The sequence below is a fragment of the Caretta caretta genome, chromosome 17 (genome assembly GCF_965140235.1).
Source record: "Caretta caretta isolate rCarCar2 chromosome 17, rCarCar1.hap1, whole genome shotgun sequence".
Lineage (NCBI taxonomy): Eukaryota > Metazoa > Chordata > Testudines > Cheloniidae > Caretta > Caretta caretta.
In genome coordinates, this window is record NC_134222.1 from 23,586,920 (window position 1) to 23,603,715 (window position 16,796).

A 16,796-nucleotide genomic window follows, 5' to 3' on the forward strand; every position below is an offset into this window, starting at 1 on the left:
AGTGGGACCAGGAATTCACTCCACAAGAGATGGAAGCCCTTTACCAAGAATACCAAAATAAGACTTCACCTCTGGGGCCAGACAACAAGAGCATTCCCACTAAGGATTATTGTTGCAATCAAGTAGAGAGGGTGATTTGGTTCAGGGGTTAGTCTGGTCCTAAGCCCCCTAGGGCTCTGTGGATAAAAGAATACCTTGCATTACATCTGGAAGTGCATGGGAAGCTAGTGCAGGCCTTGATGGCTGGTGTTACATTCTCACATTTGCTTGTCCTGCTAAACAAACAGATGACCACATTCTGCATTAGCAGAAGCTTCCAAGTGGTCATCTAGAGCAAATCAAAGTAAAATATATTTCAGCACTCAGCCTGGAGTAGAAGGAGAGAGCCTGAAGCATGGGCCTGGTCCAACGCCTGAGGCCTGAACCAAAGTCAGCCAAAGTTATGCTCTGAGCTACAGTCAGGCCCTGTCGAACGCAGATGCTCCCCTGCAAGCCAGTCACCGGCACACAAACTCGGCACCAGGACTGCTAGTATGGATAAAACACGCTGAACATGTAAACGCACTCCAGCAGGCCCGTGCTAGAACACTCTAACTCAGCACACGACAAAAGTGATGAATACTGATGTTTTGTAAAAGTAAAAGACAGGTGGTGAATAGGGATGTTTTGTCTGAAACATCAGGAGGAAAGTACAAGGGGAGGTAACAAACATGTCATGAAACACATAAGGTGATATGTAAGTTGTTTATCCAAGTCTACAAATGTTGGGATACCTCGCTTTAACCCTTCGTCTGGCCTAGGGGGCAGTGGAAAGTCCCACCACTGACTGAGCTGGTCCATTGTCATGGGCATACAGGTGTTAAGTGTACCTGTAACCATTGAGCCGGAGCATTAGCACCGTGCTTCATCTGCAATAAACCTGACCGAGTGCCTTTGCTACGACACGGGTCTGTGGTTATTGGGCAGTTCATTTGGAGCCTGCTGTACGGGCTAACTGGCCAGTGCTGGTACACCAGACAGAGAGAACACACACACACAGCCAAAAACTGACAATACTGGTGACCCTGACCACTGATCTGGTCAATAAGTGAGCTGTCCTCTGTAGGAATTGTGATCTAACAGCACAGGAAACTATGAGTTAGGGAACAATGGCACTGAGAGAGGCATATATGACAGTGGGTTCACAAAAGAAGAGACTGCAGCCTATGGCCTAGCTGAACATGGCAAAGGGCACTGCAAGCACTTATTTTTACCTAAGTGCTTAGGACCAGCAATGGCTCCAATATGATCTCAATAGCTTGGCCCATAAAGGTCAATGATAAGCATACCTCCATCAGAAGAGGTAGCAGCCCCACCCTTCCTCCAGATGTTCCCCCATTCAGCAGCATTTCCCCTGCCTCATCTAAACTGAGCTCAGCACATCCAACTTTCATCAAAAACCTTAGCTTGGCCACTAACTGGGAAAGCAAGGAGCCTGCTGCTTCCGGTATGAAGAAAAGTAAATGGAAATCAGGGCAGGAGGGGTAAGGAGTTCAAGCAATCTGATTCTATTCCACCCTCTGCAGCAGACTTCCTGTGTGACCTTGGGCTTCTTCTCTGTGGGCACCTTGTAAAACCAGGGTCACACGGCCCAACCTCACAGGGTGTAGTGCTACCCGACATCACACTTGGTACCCATCCATCTCAAAGCACCTTGTAAAACCAGGGTCACACGGCCTGACCTCACAGGGTGTAGAGCTACCTGTCATAAAGATAAAGGGAAGGGTAACCACCTTTCTGTATACAGTGCTATAAAATCCCTTCTGGTCAGAAGCAAAGTCCTTTTACCTGTAAAGGGTTAAGAAGCTCAAGTAACCTGGCTGGCAACTGGCCCAAATGACCAATGAGGGGACAAGATACTTTCAAATCTGGAGTGGGGGAAAAGGCTTTTGTCTGTCTGTGTGATACCTTTGCCGGGAACAGATTAAGGATGCAAGCCCTCCAACTCCTGTAAAGTTAGTAAGTAATCTAGCTAGAAAATGTATTAGGTTTTCTTTGTTTTGGCTTGTGAAATTGACTGTGCTGGAGGAAATGTGTATTCCTGTTTTTGCGTCTTTTTGTAACTTCAGGTTTTGCCTAGAGGGATTCTCTATGTTTTGAATCTGACTGCCTGTAAGATTACCTTCCATTCTGATCTTACAGAGTTGTTCTTTTATCTTTTTTTGTTCTTCTAATAAAGTTCTGTTTTTTAAGAATCTGATTGGGTTTCTTGGGTCTTAAAAATCCAAGCTGGTTTGTGCTCATCTTGTTTATTCTCAAGCATCCCCAGGAAAGGGGGTGTAAGGGCTTGGGGGGATATTTTGGGGAAATAGGAACTCCAAGTGGTCCTTTCCCTGTTCTTTGTCTAAATCACTTTGTGGTGGCAGCATACTGTTCAAAGACAAGGCGAAATTTGTACCTTGGGAAAGTTTTTAACCAAAGCTGGTAAAAATAAGCTGAGGGGGGGTTTTCATGCAGGTCCCCACATCTGTACCCCAGAGTTCAGAGTGGAGAGGGAACCCTGACACCACACGACATCACACGTGGTGCCCATCCGTCTCAAAGCACCTCGTAAAACCAGGGTCACACCGCCCGACCTCACAGGGTGTAGAGCCACCCAACATCACATGTGGTGTCCATCCATCTCAAAGCACCTTGTAAAACCAGGGTCACACCGCCCGACCTCACAGGGTGTAGAGCCACCAGCCATCACACGTGGTGCCCATCCGTCTCAAAACATTTTCAAGGATGGGTAAGTATCATTGTCACCATTGTGCTTCTGGTTCCCCATCTGTACAGAGGGAGGATGAGACTTACTAAGGCCTCCCAGCAGGTCTGTGGAAAGTTCAGGAATGGAACCTCATTCTGCTGACTCCTGGTCCCATGCTCAATCCCCTAGATCACTGCTTGTTTGAAGCAGACCAGAATCTTACCCTCTAAATGGAAACCACTAACAGGCCTCAATAATAGACTTTATCTCCTCATGCTAATTTTCACTAGCTGTTAGTACCAAGGATCCATCTCCATCCTGTGCTGCCCCAGCACAGCCAAAACCGCCTCCAGGAAAGCGAGATCAAATGCTGCAGGTCCACCCACTCCTGCCCCAGCATGAGTCTCTGGAACCAGAGAGACGGTCACAGACCTAAGAAATCAGCCCAATGAGTCATTGGAACTTCCCCCACAGCAAGAAGCCCTTCACTTCTTCTAGCTGTGGCACTGTAAGCCTATGGGGCAGGAACTTTTTGCACAGGGTCTATCACAAGGGGGTCCTGATCTCTGACTGGGGCACCTTGGCACTATGGTAATACAAATAAATCATCATCAGATGAGTCAGATATCCTACTACTACTCAGGACAGCTCCACCAGCCACCCAAAACAAGCCCACAGTCCCCCAACCACTTCCAGATTCCTACTGTGTGTCCAAAGGTCCAACAGCCACCATCCAAATAGGAGTGAGATCCTACACACACTGCAACCCCTCTGGTGTCACAACATGCTTTCCAAAAGGCACAGGCTAACCATCTCTCCTGCTGTAGGAGTGATTTCTCAAACCTTACCCCTTTGTCCTCATTCCTGTCACCATGCGCACCTCCATGACAAACAGCCCAAGCCTGACTCTTCTGTAGTGAACTGTTCTGAGAGCAGCCTGCCATTCTCCAAGCTCATCTCACCCACCATCCATGGTCCCCAATATCAACCACATGGCACACACTACCCACTGCATAAACAGCCTGTTCCTTCTTGCCATAGCTTAGCTAGGATCTGGGTAAGACTGAACGCTCCGAAACCACAAACTGGTCGCAGGACTCTTCTTACTAGGGTCACGCTGACAAGGTTCCACATACGGAAGGGAGAGACACTTGCTCACAAGGGCTCTTATGAGGAAGTGATGTGGCTGCTCCCTGAGATGTGTTGCTGAAAAGCATCTATCTACTTTTATGGGCCCTTTCCCTGTAGTATCCGAGCATGGAAGGCGTAATTCTCACCTGGATGAGGCTTGTAGTTTTCCTGTTTTTCCAGCTCCGCTATGGAAGAAAAGGTTTAATGAGTCTGTATTCAGCTTTCAACACTGACAAAAACAGACACCTGACAAACAACAAGACGTTCCTCATGAAGAGTGCAGATTAAGCCAAGGCCCAACAAACACACACCACAAGCAGATCGTACATCCTATTCATGCAGCTCAAAGTCTAGGACAGTAACAGTGACACTGGAACATCATTGGAGGCAGAGGACAAGCTCCAGAAACATAAAGAGCTAATTGTCCTTGAGAACATTTAACACCCAGGCCAGGGTCCCAGCATGGAGTGATTACAAATGGTGCCAAACGGGAAGGAAAGGGTGCTCTGTCCACATGCTGCCAGTCTGACCATTTGGAGATCCTGAAAGCAGATAGTCAAAACTCAACTCAGTTTGCAACGCAAATGCCAAAATCAAATGCAAGCAGCAGGCGTGACAGACCTTTCTTGGCACGTCTGGGTTTCGGAGGAGGGACGGTGAGGCGGCGTGGAGGTCGAGCAAATGTACCATTTCCTTAATAAAATCCAAGAAAAAAAGCAAAAATAGACAAGAGAACAGTAAGACAGCGAATGAAAATGAAAAGCTTCTTGGAGAGTGAGCAAGCAGCACAGCAGCATGAAGAAACTTCCACTGGGAAGCAGACTGTGATTTATATACTAAAGCGAGACCACACAGGGACTCTCATACTGTACAACCCACACACAGAGACAAGTTTTTATATATGCCCATCAAGAATGCAACAGAGCATGTCCTGCCTGTCCAACCCTCCCTGCCTGTGACTGCACATTACCTTTCAGGAATATTAGAGTAACAGTAAAACCAAACCCTAACATATTACAACCCAAAAGAAGCAAATTTAAGGTTGCACTTCTCAAACAAGCCACCCAACCCACATTAACCCTGCCCTTGTAGGAACATAGTTCCCCTCTTCCCCACTCTGCCGGAAGGTGAATGAATGAATGGGAGACTGGGAGAGAGCAGGGGATTTCAGGGGCTGGCAGGGGAGGAGATCGGGGTCCTTCCCTCCCTCTCCTGATGACCTCCTGAGCTCTGCAGGGGGGAAGATCCCCAGTGAGCCTGGGGAGGAGGCAGTTCACCTTCCAGGCCCTCATGTGAGGCTCTCAAGGGCAAATTCTCTTTTCTGCTGACAAGGTTTCCTAGTGATGGGGTGATGCTCTGAGCTTGATCTCTGCAGAGAAGAGGGACAGAGATGTTTTTGGTAAGTGCAAGCATCAGGCTCCTGCAGTCCCTATGCTCTGAATCAATGATCCACAGTGATTCAAATTTAAGAACTAGTAACTTCTGAAAATACATGTCAGCCTTTGTCATTGGACACTGGATCTCAGCCTGGGGAGATGGGGAAATACACTTCCTCTCTCTTCTTGTCTCCACTATCAGCTACAAAGTGGCAAAAGCACTGGACAGACTTTTAGAGTCTGGTGAACTGCTCTGTCACTCGGGTGTGAAATTGGGAGCCCCTTGTGCACATCACTCCACTTTTGGTAGGAAAGTTCTATCCCAGCTTCCAGCGTTGCCGTCCACCCATGGCACTCCTGAGGGTGGCCACAAGAACCACCTTGGCAGGTGCAGTTGGCATGTAGCTGCAGTGCAGTGCAGTGCATGACAGCCGTGCTGAGCTTCCTGAATGTCAGGAAAGAAACACATTGTCCACATGCAGAAACCGAGTAGGTGTGGGAGGGAGGTACAGTACCTATGCTTTCCACCGATGTGGCAGCAGGAATGTAACCTTGCTTTAACATCTCCTTCCTCACTTCCTCACTCTCCACCTGAACTTCAGACACCATGTTACAAGGGATGTACCCTGCCCTTCCTGCACATTCACCTCTGTAAAACCCATCAGCGTCTTTGTCGCCACACACCTAGAAGAGGAGAAATAGCATCTGCATCAGTTCACATTAGAGCGCATGAGCCACGTAATGAAAGCAGGGATGCTCTGCAGGCAAAGCAGTTTAAGGAAGGTAATGACGGCCTGTTCAACTGAATTCTGCATCCAAATCTCCCAGCCATCTGTGCTCAGGACGTGGCAGGTTAGCAGCAACATGGAAGAGAAGACCTCATGTAGCACTGTTCTTACCTTCAGAATCTGCCCCTCCTTAAATGGGAGCTCTTCTTCAGCTGCATCAGGGTTAGGTGACATAGAAATGGGGTCATAGTCAAAAAGGGCCACAAATATCCTTAGTGAGTTGTCTTTAACAACAGCCTCTGAAGCTGTGCCTGCAAGCAAGGGAAAAGATGTTAGCACCACATTCCAGGGAGGTCACATCACCAAATCTACATGTTTTCAGGATAGAAGTTACTGGCTTCTCTTTCAACATTTCAAAACAGATCGGTCTCTCTCCATCCCTCTGTCGGTCTCTCTCTCCCTGTACTATGCTCCCTTTCAGATGGAAAATAGTCTCAAGAAATGCTGACAAGCTCACCTGAACTGGAGATGGAAGATTTCAAGATTCGGCTTCTTCTCAAGGTCTTGTTCCCTTTTTGGGTTGGAGTCTGCCAAGCTGGTGAGCCAAGTAACTCCTGTAACCTCAGATCTTCATTACCAGAAACCTGCAACAGAAACCACTGGAGAGTTACTAATGACCGTGCTTTGAACTCTGAATTAGCATGGACCCAGCTCCACCCCTCACCAGCGACATTAAGCACACCAAAAAAAGCAATGCATTCAAATGCAATATTCCTCTTTTGGGACACTCCAGAAATGAGAATTATGTGGTACTCTGGAAAACTGAAGCAAGTCAACATGGACAGGTGCTTTTCTTGGAGACCAGTAACAACTCCATTGTGGTTGTGAGGAGGGGTGGGAGGACACATCAAGGAAAAGACGAAAAGATCAGGGATCATCATTAATTTACTAGGAATTTTCACTAAGGTCCCAAGATCTTTGAACTTGGACAGCATCTTGTCCTAGGGAGGAGGACCCAGTTGAGAAAAGGAATACTGCATCCAGGATTCTTAGCAGCAGAGCAATGATTCTTCTCTGACTTTCCACAGTACAAGCATAAGCAGAGAATACAAGAAAAGCCTCAGAGCAGCACAGAGCTACAAGCTCTACAAACTCTCCCAGTCATACCCCTGGAGAGTCCGTTTCTGTACAACACTAGACAAAGCAGCACACAGGCAGGCTGGGGGCAAGGGCAGGGGAGGAAACTATTGTCACTACAAGCTGCTTCAAAACCAGAAGAGGAAAAGACACCCAGACCCTTGTGTGCAATGCAGCACTGTGTATCCCCTTCCAAGGGCGCTCCGGCATCCTCCTCCAGCCAGCTGGACTACCCTCTCGTTCCCAGCCTTGCTCCTCTGAGCTGCCTTCACTCCTCAGTGCCTCCTTCTCTGGGCAAGGTAACTGTGGGTGGTGGCTTGGAGACCCAGCCCACACCATTCCTTTCTCTTCCCCAAACTCCTGCTTCTTCAGCGGGGTTTTCCCATCAGACTGGGCAGACTCAGACTGACTGGAGCAATCACTCCACCCTTCACAGCCAGTCTGGGACCCCTCCACGCTGCCATCTGACCATTCCCTACTCCCGGGGCTGGAAGGGAAGGTCAGATCCTGATCTTCCTCTGAGTCATACTCAATATTGATCTCGAGGCTCCTCGTGTTGAAGCAGTGGGTTGTCAATGCAGCAGGCTCTGCTAGGTCTGAAGGCATTAACTTTCTGTGGGATTTTCTAAAGGTGCCTGGTCTTGCATGACCACAGGTTTCTGACCCACCCTTGCCACTAGCACTGCTTATGACATTCAGCTTCTCCTTGAGGCTGTGGGCTCTGTACAGGCTACCTCCTGTCAGGCTGCAGGTGTTCAGCAGGCGACTACAATGCTCTTTGACATCGCTCCGTTTCTTCCTGCTAACCTCAGGCAGATCATGGGCCCTTTCTTGAGAATTACCCCCTTTCTTTCTGCCCCACTGGGGGCTTGTGCCTGCAGTGGGCTTTATTCTACTCTCCTGGTAACCCCAATTACAGCTACCCCTCTTCTGAGTCCAGCTCAGCTCCAGATAGACAGGATTCTCCTTGTCAGAGTCTTCTCTGGTCTTCTGAAGGATAAGAGCCTCTTGGGGAGCCTGCACGGGAAGATTTTGGAAGGTGTCATTACCATCTGTGTTTGGAAATGCCTGAGGGGCACTTATGGGAAGGGGCGTCCCCTTCCTTTCTGTATGGTATGGACGTCTCTCCAGAAAGCAGTCTGGGGATTCTCTCTTCTCCACATGAACACACTTTTCTTCCTCCTCCTCTTCCTCTGTTACTTCAGGAATGCTAAATAACTTCTTGCTGCAGTTCTGCTGATGTGGGAGCTCCAGAAGCCTCTCCAGAATTTCCTCATCGCTATCGGTGTCATAAGGGTCCAGCTGCAGCCCAGCCCCCAAAACGAGGCACAAAGGGGATAAGCAGAGAGAGAAAGAGGAAATAAACATTAACAAAGAAAGAAAGCTACAGACGCGCCCGCACAGTGTTTGAAACAGGGCAATCCAATGTCAGGACTAGGACAGCACAATGTGACAGAGAGTGATTGCAGTCTGCAGAGATGCAAGGGTAGGAAGCAATGGAGGAGATGGTTCTTCGGGCTAAAGAAAACAATTAGATGACCTACTGATGCAATGAGACAGCAAGAAAGGCCACTGGGTGGGACGGCCCTCCCCTGCCAAATCTGCACAGATGTGTAGTTGTGGCCGAGTGGTTAAGGTGATGGACTAGAAATCCATTGGGGTAAGGGGATGCAGGCAGTGGTTTGAGCATTGGCCTGCTAAACCCAAGGTTGTGAGTTTAATCCTTGAGGGGGCCATTTAGGGATCTGGGGCAAAAATTGGGGCTTGATCTTGCTTTGAGCAGGGGGTTGGACTAGATGACTTCCTGAGGTCCCTTCCAACTCTGATATTCTGTGATTCTGTGTCTGTGTTTGCAGCACCTTCAAGTGCACCCTCTGGATGCCACAGAGGCACTCAGAGCTACAGGAGGAAACTGGCTGGGCTGGGGTCAGGCACGCTTTCTCCAGGGCCGTCCTGTGTACACAGGGATCAGCAATTCACTCCATCCATAGGGACAGATCAGACTCTCCCTGTATGCTGGCCCCTGCTGGAGGGCACAAGGCCCTGTCTCCTCCACACCACCTTTTCTGCATCCTTCTCCCTGCAGAGGAGCAGAAGTAAGGTATCCCTGTGCTACCAGAGCAAAGGAGTGAAGGGGCTGCTACTGTGAGAAGCCCTTTGCCTCTGCAACTCACAATGGTCCCAGAGCAGCTGATTTGTAAATGCAGCCTGCCTGCAAACCCAGGTGAACACAAAACACTCCCTTAGCCAGACAAGGCAAGCACTTTCCTTACATTAAACTGAAATGGATACACTTGATCCTACAGAGCTGTGTTCCATTCAGACATGCATTCAAAGACATTCACATTAAAGTGGTTATGCAAATGGTTGGTGAAACGTTGCACTGCTTGTAATAAAGCTGGTTTTTAACCACTGAAGCTAAGGGTGGGTTACGTCTTGCCTTTTACTATTTTAGTGTAAGCAGAGTCAGGTTGAGCTCTACCCTGACATCTGGTGGCGAGTTGTGGAAAAGGACTTCAAGGGCTGATCTCGTTAGTATGAGCATACCCACCCTGCCTAGCATGATGGGGCTGCTTGCCAAAATGGTCACTTTGGCTGCTGTGGTATCCCCAGTCCCTTTGTTATTGGGGCAGGAGTAAAAAAGTGTTGTTATCCTGGTTATGTGAATCAAGGACAGTAGAACTATACCTGGCATTTTATGACGGAGGGACCTGCCCTCAACTAAATAGCACTCGCTAGGCAAGGGACATGGGTTCTAGAACCTAGTGAGTTGAGAGAAGGAGGGTATAGATATGTGTACTTGAGGTGGGTGCCTTCTGAGGGCCTAGAACACCAATTTCACTCTATCCTCTTTCCACTGTGTAATATCAGAGCTAATTTTGATCCTATTGGGAGTCTGGTTACAGGCTGCTGAACTGAATTCACTTTGGGCTAATATTGCACTAGTACTAACGCTCCCTGCTATGAGCTGAAATCACTGAGTGCTGTTAAGCAGGAGGGGCCCTGAAGATATATTGGTGAGTGGCTAGTGGGATGTCTACTGGAGATGAGTGGCTTGCAAGACAGCTGGCTGAGCTCATGGTGAAGGCTGCAGCAGACCCCTGCAGAAAGGCAGGGAAGTTGGCCATTGACAGGAGCAGTGGAGCATGTAAGGTGCCCCCATACCTCCCCCCTTTACCTACCAGGCTGGGAGGTAAACTCTGTAGATGAACTTTTGAACTCTGGGGCTGTGCTGGACTTTTGGGACTTTGGGTGACTTTTGGGTTGCTGGACTCAAGAACCAAAGGGAAGGGACACAGCCCAATCTGCTTGGGGGTGGGTCTTCTGGTTCATGGTTTGTGTTTATGAACCCTAGTTGTGGTGTTTCCCCAACATAATGATGCATTGTTTCCCTCCTTTATTAAAAGGGTTTTTTCTGCTACACCCAGACTCTGTGCTTGCGAGAGGGGAAGTATTGCCTCTTAGAGGCGCCCAGAGGGGTGGTATGTAATTGTCCCAGGTCACTAAGTGGGGGTTTGAGCCAATTTTGTATTGTGTTATTGAAACAGAACCCCTAGATACTGAACCCAGCCCTTGTTGCTGCCAACTTTGATGGGCAGAAGGCTTACCTTAGTAACAAAATAAAATGGTCATACTGGTACTAAGGGTTCATTTGCAAATAGTTTATAAAGGGCTACTCAATTATTAACATATTCTATAAGCATGATATAGATATGAGCAGTCTGTGGTATAGATAGTAATACATACCACAATAAAAGGTGTTTTAGATGGTTATAAGGAACCTATTGACCAGTTGGACGTCATAACAACTGATCAACCATTTATTAAAACGTCTGGTAATCATGTGTTAGTCCTCTGTAACCTGTTTATAAATTTACTCATAAAGCATGACCAATAAGACTTGGTTTACTTACATATAAAATCAATCCTTAATTTAAAAATACACAAGTAACATGGGCTTTTAATAAAATAAAATGGGTTCTAAAAAGCCCCATTAAGACTGTATCTAAAGCAAATGTAAGTAGCTATTAGCTTCTATACTAGAGTGAAATCAACTAAAGGAAACTTTGGTCTAAATATCAGGGGAGAAAATCATAGAATATCAGGGTTGGAAGGGACCTCAGAAGGTCATTTAGTCCAATCCCCTGCTGAAAGCAGGACCAATCCCCAACTTTTGCCCCAGATCCCTAAATGGCCCCATCAAGGATTGAACTGACAACCCTGGGTTTAGCAGGCCAATGCTCAAACCACTGAGCCATCCCTCCCCTAATCCTGACAGCAAGATCTATAAGACTATGGTAAAATCTCTTAAGGGATGTGTTGGAAGCTCAACAACAAAATCCTTCAGAAATGCTTTAAAATAAATCCCAGGTAATATCAGAGAAATAGACTTGATGCTTAACATACAAACAGCACGGCTACTGCCTCCTTCACAGAGCCTAAAATACTCATTGCTGTGAAGAGGAAAATCCTCACATATACAAAGGTTCACCTTCCAACAGGAAATGCACCGTCACCCAACCCCAGAAGCTGGTTCTCTTTACATGGCTCCCAGTGGGCTGGTTCCATCATGGCTCAGGAGAAGTGGTTCCCTGTAGGACGTAGGGCTTGACCCCAGCTGGCAGTAATGGCTGTGTGTTAGGGGGAGTCCAGCAGCCACAAGCCACAGGTGGCTGATTAGCTAATAAGAGAGGAAGGGCCTGTGCTTCCTGCAGCATGCTCAATGCTACCCATGGCTGTGCAGCAGCCTGGGCTGTCTGTTGGCCATCTGCAAAAGGGCCTTGCTTTTTCTGCCACAGCATGTGGTTGCTGCCTCACTGCCCCTTGGCTGAGTCTCAGCTTCTCTCTGTTGATAGAGTAGCTCAAGCCTCCAGCCAGACTAGAAACTCTCCCCCTCTGGCGTAAATAAAAATCCCCAAATAAACAAACCTAAAGTACCCAGTCCCTCCCCTTGGTGCAATACCTTCCCCATCCCATCTGCAAGGGTTCTCAGCAGGACCTTCACTCCTCAGCTCTTGGCATGTCCATACGCTACCTCCAGGCAGCACCACAGATTCATAGGGACCTAGGGGTGACAGTGGACGAGAAGCTGGATATGAGTCAGCAGTGTGCCCTTGTTGCCAAGAAGGCCAATGGCATTTTGGGATGTATAAGTAGGGGCATAGCGAGCAGATCGAGGGACGTGATCGTTCCCCTCTATTCGACATTGGTGAGGCCTCATCTGGAGTACTGTGTCCAGTTTTGGGCCCCACACTTCAAGAAGGATGTGGATAAATTGGAGAGAGTCCAGCGAAGGGCAACAAAAATGATTAGGGGTCTGGAACACATGAGTTATGAGGAGAGGCTGAGGGAGCTGGGATTGTTTAGCCTGCAGAAGAGAAGAATGAGGGGGGATTTGATAGCTGCTTTCAACTACCTGAAAGGGGGTTCCAAAGAGGATGGCTCTAGACTGTTCTCAATGGTAGCAGATGACAGAACGAGGAGTAATGGTCTCAAGTTGCAGTGGGGGAGGTTTAGATTGGATATTAGGAAAAACTTTTTCACTAAGAGGGTGGTGAAACACTGGAATGCATTACCTAGGGAGGTGGTAGAATCTCCTTCCTTAGAGGTTTTTAAGGTCAGGCTTGACAAAGCCCTGGCTGGGATGATTTAACTGGGAATTGGTCCTGCTTCGAGCAGGGGGTTGGACTAGATGACCTTCTGGGGTCCCTTCCAACCCTTATATTCTATGATTCTATGATTCTATGATAGAGCTGAAAGCCAGAAAGGACCACTGGATCATCTATGCTAACTTCCTGTACATCACAGGCCATTAACGTTCACCCAGTTACCTCTGTATTTTGCCCAGTAACTTGTGTTTGACTAAATCTTCCAGAAAGGCATCCTGCCTAGATCTGAAGACATTAAGAATCCACCTCTTCTCTTGAGAGTTTGTGCCAATGATTAATCACCCTCACGGCTAGAAATCTGTGCCTTATTTCTAATCTGAATTCGTCTGGTTTCAGCTTCCAGACATTGGTTTTTGTTCTGCCTTTCTCCACTGGATTAAAGAGCCCTTTCAAACCTGGGATTTTCTCTCCATGAAGGAACGGATACCCTGTGACCCAGTCACCTCTCAGTCTTCTTTTGGATAAACTGAACAGATGGAGTTCTTTGCGTCTCTCGCTGTAAGGCATTTTTGCCAGCCCTCAAATAATTTTTGTGGTTCTTTTCCACACCTCCCCAATTTCTCAACATTCTTTCTAAAAGGTGGACACCAGGACTGGTAGACACTATTCCAGTACTGGTCTCAGCAGTGCCATATACAGAGGTAAAATACTCCCCTGTTCTTGCGCCCTATTTCCCTGTTCATACATCTGTGGGTCCCATCAGCCCCTTTTCCCACAGAATCGCACTGGGAGCTCATGCTAAGTTACTTCTCCACTATGACCACTAAATCCTTTTCAGAGTCACTGCTTTCCAGAATACAATCCCCCATCTGTAGATGTGTCCTGCATTCCTTCTTCCTACAAGTATGGCCTTGCATTTGGCTGTATTAAAATGCATTTTGTTTGAAAGGACCCAGTTTCCCAAGCAATCCTGATCACTCTGTATGACTGTCCTGTCCTAATCATTATTAATCACTGCACCAATCTTTGTATCATCTGCAAATTTTATCAGCAGTGACTTATATTTACTTCCAGATCATTGAGGAAAATGCTGAACAGCATCAGGTCTAGTATTTGCAAAAAGAAAAGGAGTACTTGTGGCACCTTAGAGACGAACAAATTTATTTGAGCATAAGCTTTCGTGAGCTACAGCTCACTTCATCGGATGGATCCAACTAGAAATACGTCCATTTGATAATGATTCCCCATTGAAACCTACTTTTTGAGATTTGTCACTTAGCCAGTTCTTAGTCCCTTTAACATGTGTTCTGTTGACACTGTATAATGCTAAATTTTTAATCAGAATAGTGCTGAATTTTAATCAGAACTAAGTCTAACACCTTACAAAAGTCTAAGTATATTAAATCTATACCGTTACCTTTATCAACCAAACTTGTATTCTCATCAAAGATTAAAATCAGGTTTGTTTGCATGATAATAATTTTATTCCTATCCTGAATCCTTTTTTTTATTGAGTTCTGTATTAGCTTTGCCATTGTTTTGCCCGAGATTTATGGCAGGTTAACGAGCCTATAGTTCCCACATTCTGCTTTGACTATTTGCACTCTGCCAGTCTTCTGGAATTTCCCCAGTATTCCAAGATTTATTTAAAATTAACATTAGCAGGTAAAAGATCTCCTCAGCCAACTCTTTTAGGACTCTTGGGTGCAAGTTCTCTGGGCTTGCTGATTTAAAAATGTTTATACAGAGTAGATGTTGTTTAACATTTTCATTAGTTACTAAGGGACTGGAAAGTACTTCATCACCATCATGTGATACAATCACATCATCCTGCTTCTTTTCCAAACCAGAACACAAAATGTATTTAACTTCTGCTTTTTCTACATTATTATTATTAACTATTTGCCATTTCCATCTCATAGTGGACCTATATCATTGCTAGGATTTCTTTTGTTACCAATATATTTTAAAAACACCTTTTTATTGTCAGCCCTGTCAACAATGGATATTTCCCTGATGTCTTTAGATTCCCTTATCAATTTTCTACTCTTCATAACTTCTAATTTATATTGATTGCTATCTCTTGCCCCTTTATTTCTATTTGTTATATGTTTCTCTTTTTTTATTTCTAATTGCTGACTTCACTTTTCCACTGAACCAGGATGTGCTTTTAGCCAAAGTTGTCATCTTTCATGATTATGGAATCATGGCTTTTTGGCCATCAAATAAACTCTTCATTCATATTTTTCTGTCTAAATTTTTCCTCTAAATCAATTTCACTCATAATTTCCCTCAGCTTTGGGAAAATAACTCTTCTGAAGCACCAGGTGTGTGGCTGGGACTGTCCTCTGTTTAAATATTTAATGTAATTAGTTCATGATCAGTGGTTCCTAGGAAACCAGCAACTTTCAGTCCAGTGATTAATTTATCTTTATCTGACATAATGCACTCCAAAACAGAATTTGTAATTTTTGAAACTCTGACGATGTTTTGTAACGAGCCTGATGAAGGGGTATTCTGAATCAGAGCAATAAAGAGGTGCGGGGGAAATCTAGAGGCCAAATGATTTTTTATCTCAATCAGTTGGGGGCAAAGTAGAAATCAGTTAAGTGGCAAATAATCAGAAGTAAATCAAAGTTACTTGTTTTAGCAGGAAGAAGTTACTCACCTTGTGCAGTAACAATGGTTCTTTGAGATATGTGTCCCTATGGGTGCTCCACTGTAAGTGTGTCTGTGCCCCGCACTGCTGATCGGAGAATTTCAATAGCAGCGTGTCCCGCCCGCACAGCTCCCCATATGCCACAAGGTTAGTCAGTGTGTGCGGGCATTCAGTTCTTTCTCTACCACAGAGTCAACCACTGAAACTCCGAAGTAGAGGGGAGGAGGATGGGTTGTGGAGCACCCACAGGGACACACATCTCAAAGAACCATTGTTACTGCACAAGGTGAGTAACTTCTTCTTCTTTGAGTAGTGTCCCTATGGGTGCTCCACTGTAGGTGATTCCTGAGCAGTACCCACCAATGGAGGCTGGGACTTCAGAGTCAAGTCTGATCTGGACGACAATACTGTCGCACCAAATTTGGCATCTGAAGCCGAATCCCCCAGGATGGCATGGAGCTCTGCAAAGGTATGCGCAGATGTCCAGATAACTGTTCTGCAGATTTCTGATATATGGATACCCTTGGAGAAGGCAATGGGTGAGGAGAGCAACCTCATGGAATGCGTGCATACTGAAGGTGGGGGTGCTAAATTACACAATTGGTAACAGAGTTTAATACACTCAGAGACCCACTTTGAGAGCTTCTGAGCTGAGATTGCTGTACCTTTTGACCTATCTGCAATGGAGAGGAAGAGTCTTGGAGATTTTCTAAAAGTCATTGTCCTGTCCAAATAGAAGGCCAAGGCTCTTCTCACGTCAAGTGTATGTATGATGGTGTCCATGTTATCCTTATGAGGTTTGGGATGAAATTCATAGATTCATAGATATTAAGGTCAGAAGGGACCATTATGATCATCTAGTCTGACCTTCTGCACAATGCAGGCCATAGAATCTCACCCACCCACTCCTGCGATAAACCTCTTACCTATGTCTGAGTTATTGAAGTCCTCAAATCATGGTTTAAAGACTTCAAGGAGCCCGTGCCCCATGCTACAGAGGAAGGCGAAAAACCTCCAGGGCCTCTTCCAATCTGCCCTGGAGGAAAATTCCTTCCCGACCCCAAATATGGCGATCAGCTGAATCCTGTTAGCATATGGGCAAGATTCACTAGCCACATACCCAGGAAAGAATTCTCTGTAGTAACTCAGATCCCACCCCATCTAACATCCCATCACAGGCCATTGGGCCTATTTACCATGAATAATTAAAGATCAATTAATTGCCAAAATGATTATCCCATCATACCATCTCCTCCATAAACTTATCAAGTTTAATCTTAAAGCCAGATAGGTCTTTTGCCCCCACTGCTTCCCTTGGAAGGCTATTCCAAAACTTCACTCCTCTGATGGTTAGAAACCTTTGTCTAATTTCAGTCTAAACTTCCTGATGACCAGTTTATATCTATTTGTTCTTATGTCCACATTGGT

At 46.2% G+C, this 16,796-nt stretch overlaps 1 protein-coding gene across 20 annotated transcripts in view; it reads right to left on the reverse strand.

Annotated features, from left to right (window-relative positions):
* TSPOAP1 (TSPO associated protein 1) overlaps positions 1-16,796 on the reverse strand; it is a 242,914-nt gene that overhangs the window by 20,696 nt on the left and 205,422 nt on the right. For 16 of the 20 annotated variants that reach the window (XR_007353149.2, XR_012665321.1, XR_007353148.2 and 13 more), the window contains 6 exons: positions 7,260-8,402; positions 6,481-6,607; positions 6,135-6,274; positions 5,751-5,919; positions 4,481-4,552; positions 4,006-4,044 (listed from right to left, as the gene is read on the reverse strand). Coding sequence is in view for 17 of the 20 variants with exons in the window: in XM_075120718.1 (XP_074976819.1) it covers positions 4,006-4,044; positions 4,481-4,552; positions 5,751-5,919; positions 6,135-6,274; positions 6,481-6,607; positions 7,260-8,402 (1,690 nt within the window). In the remaining 3 variants the exon portion in view is untranslated. The other 4 variants (XM_075120726.1, XM_075120720.1, XM_075120728.1 and 1 more) reach the window with 4 other exon arrangements.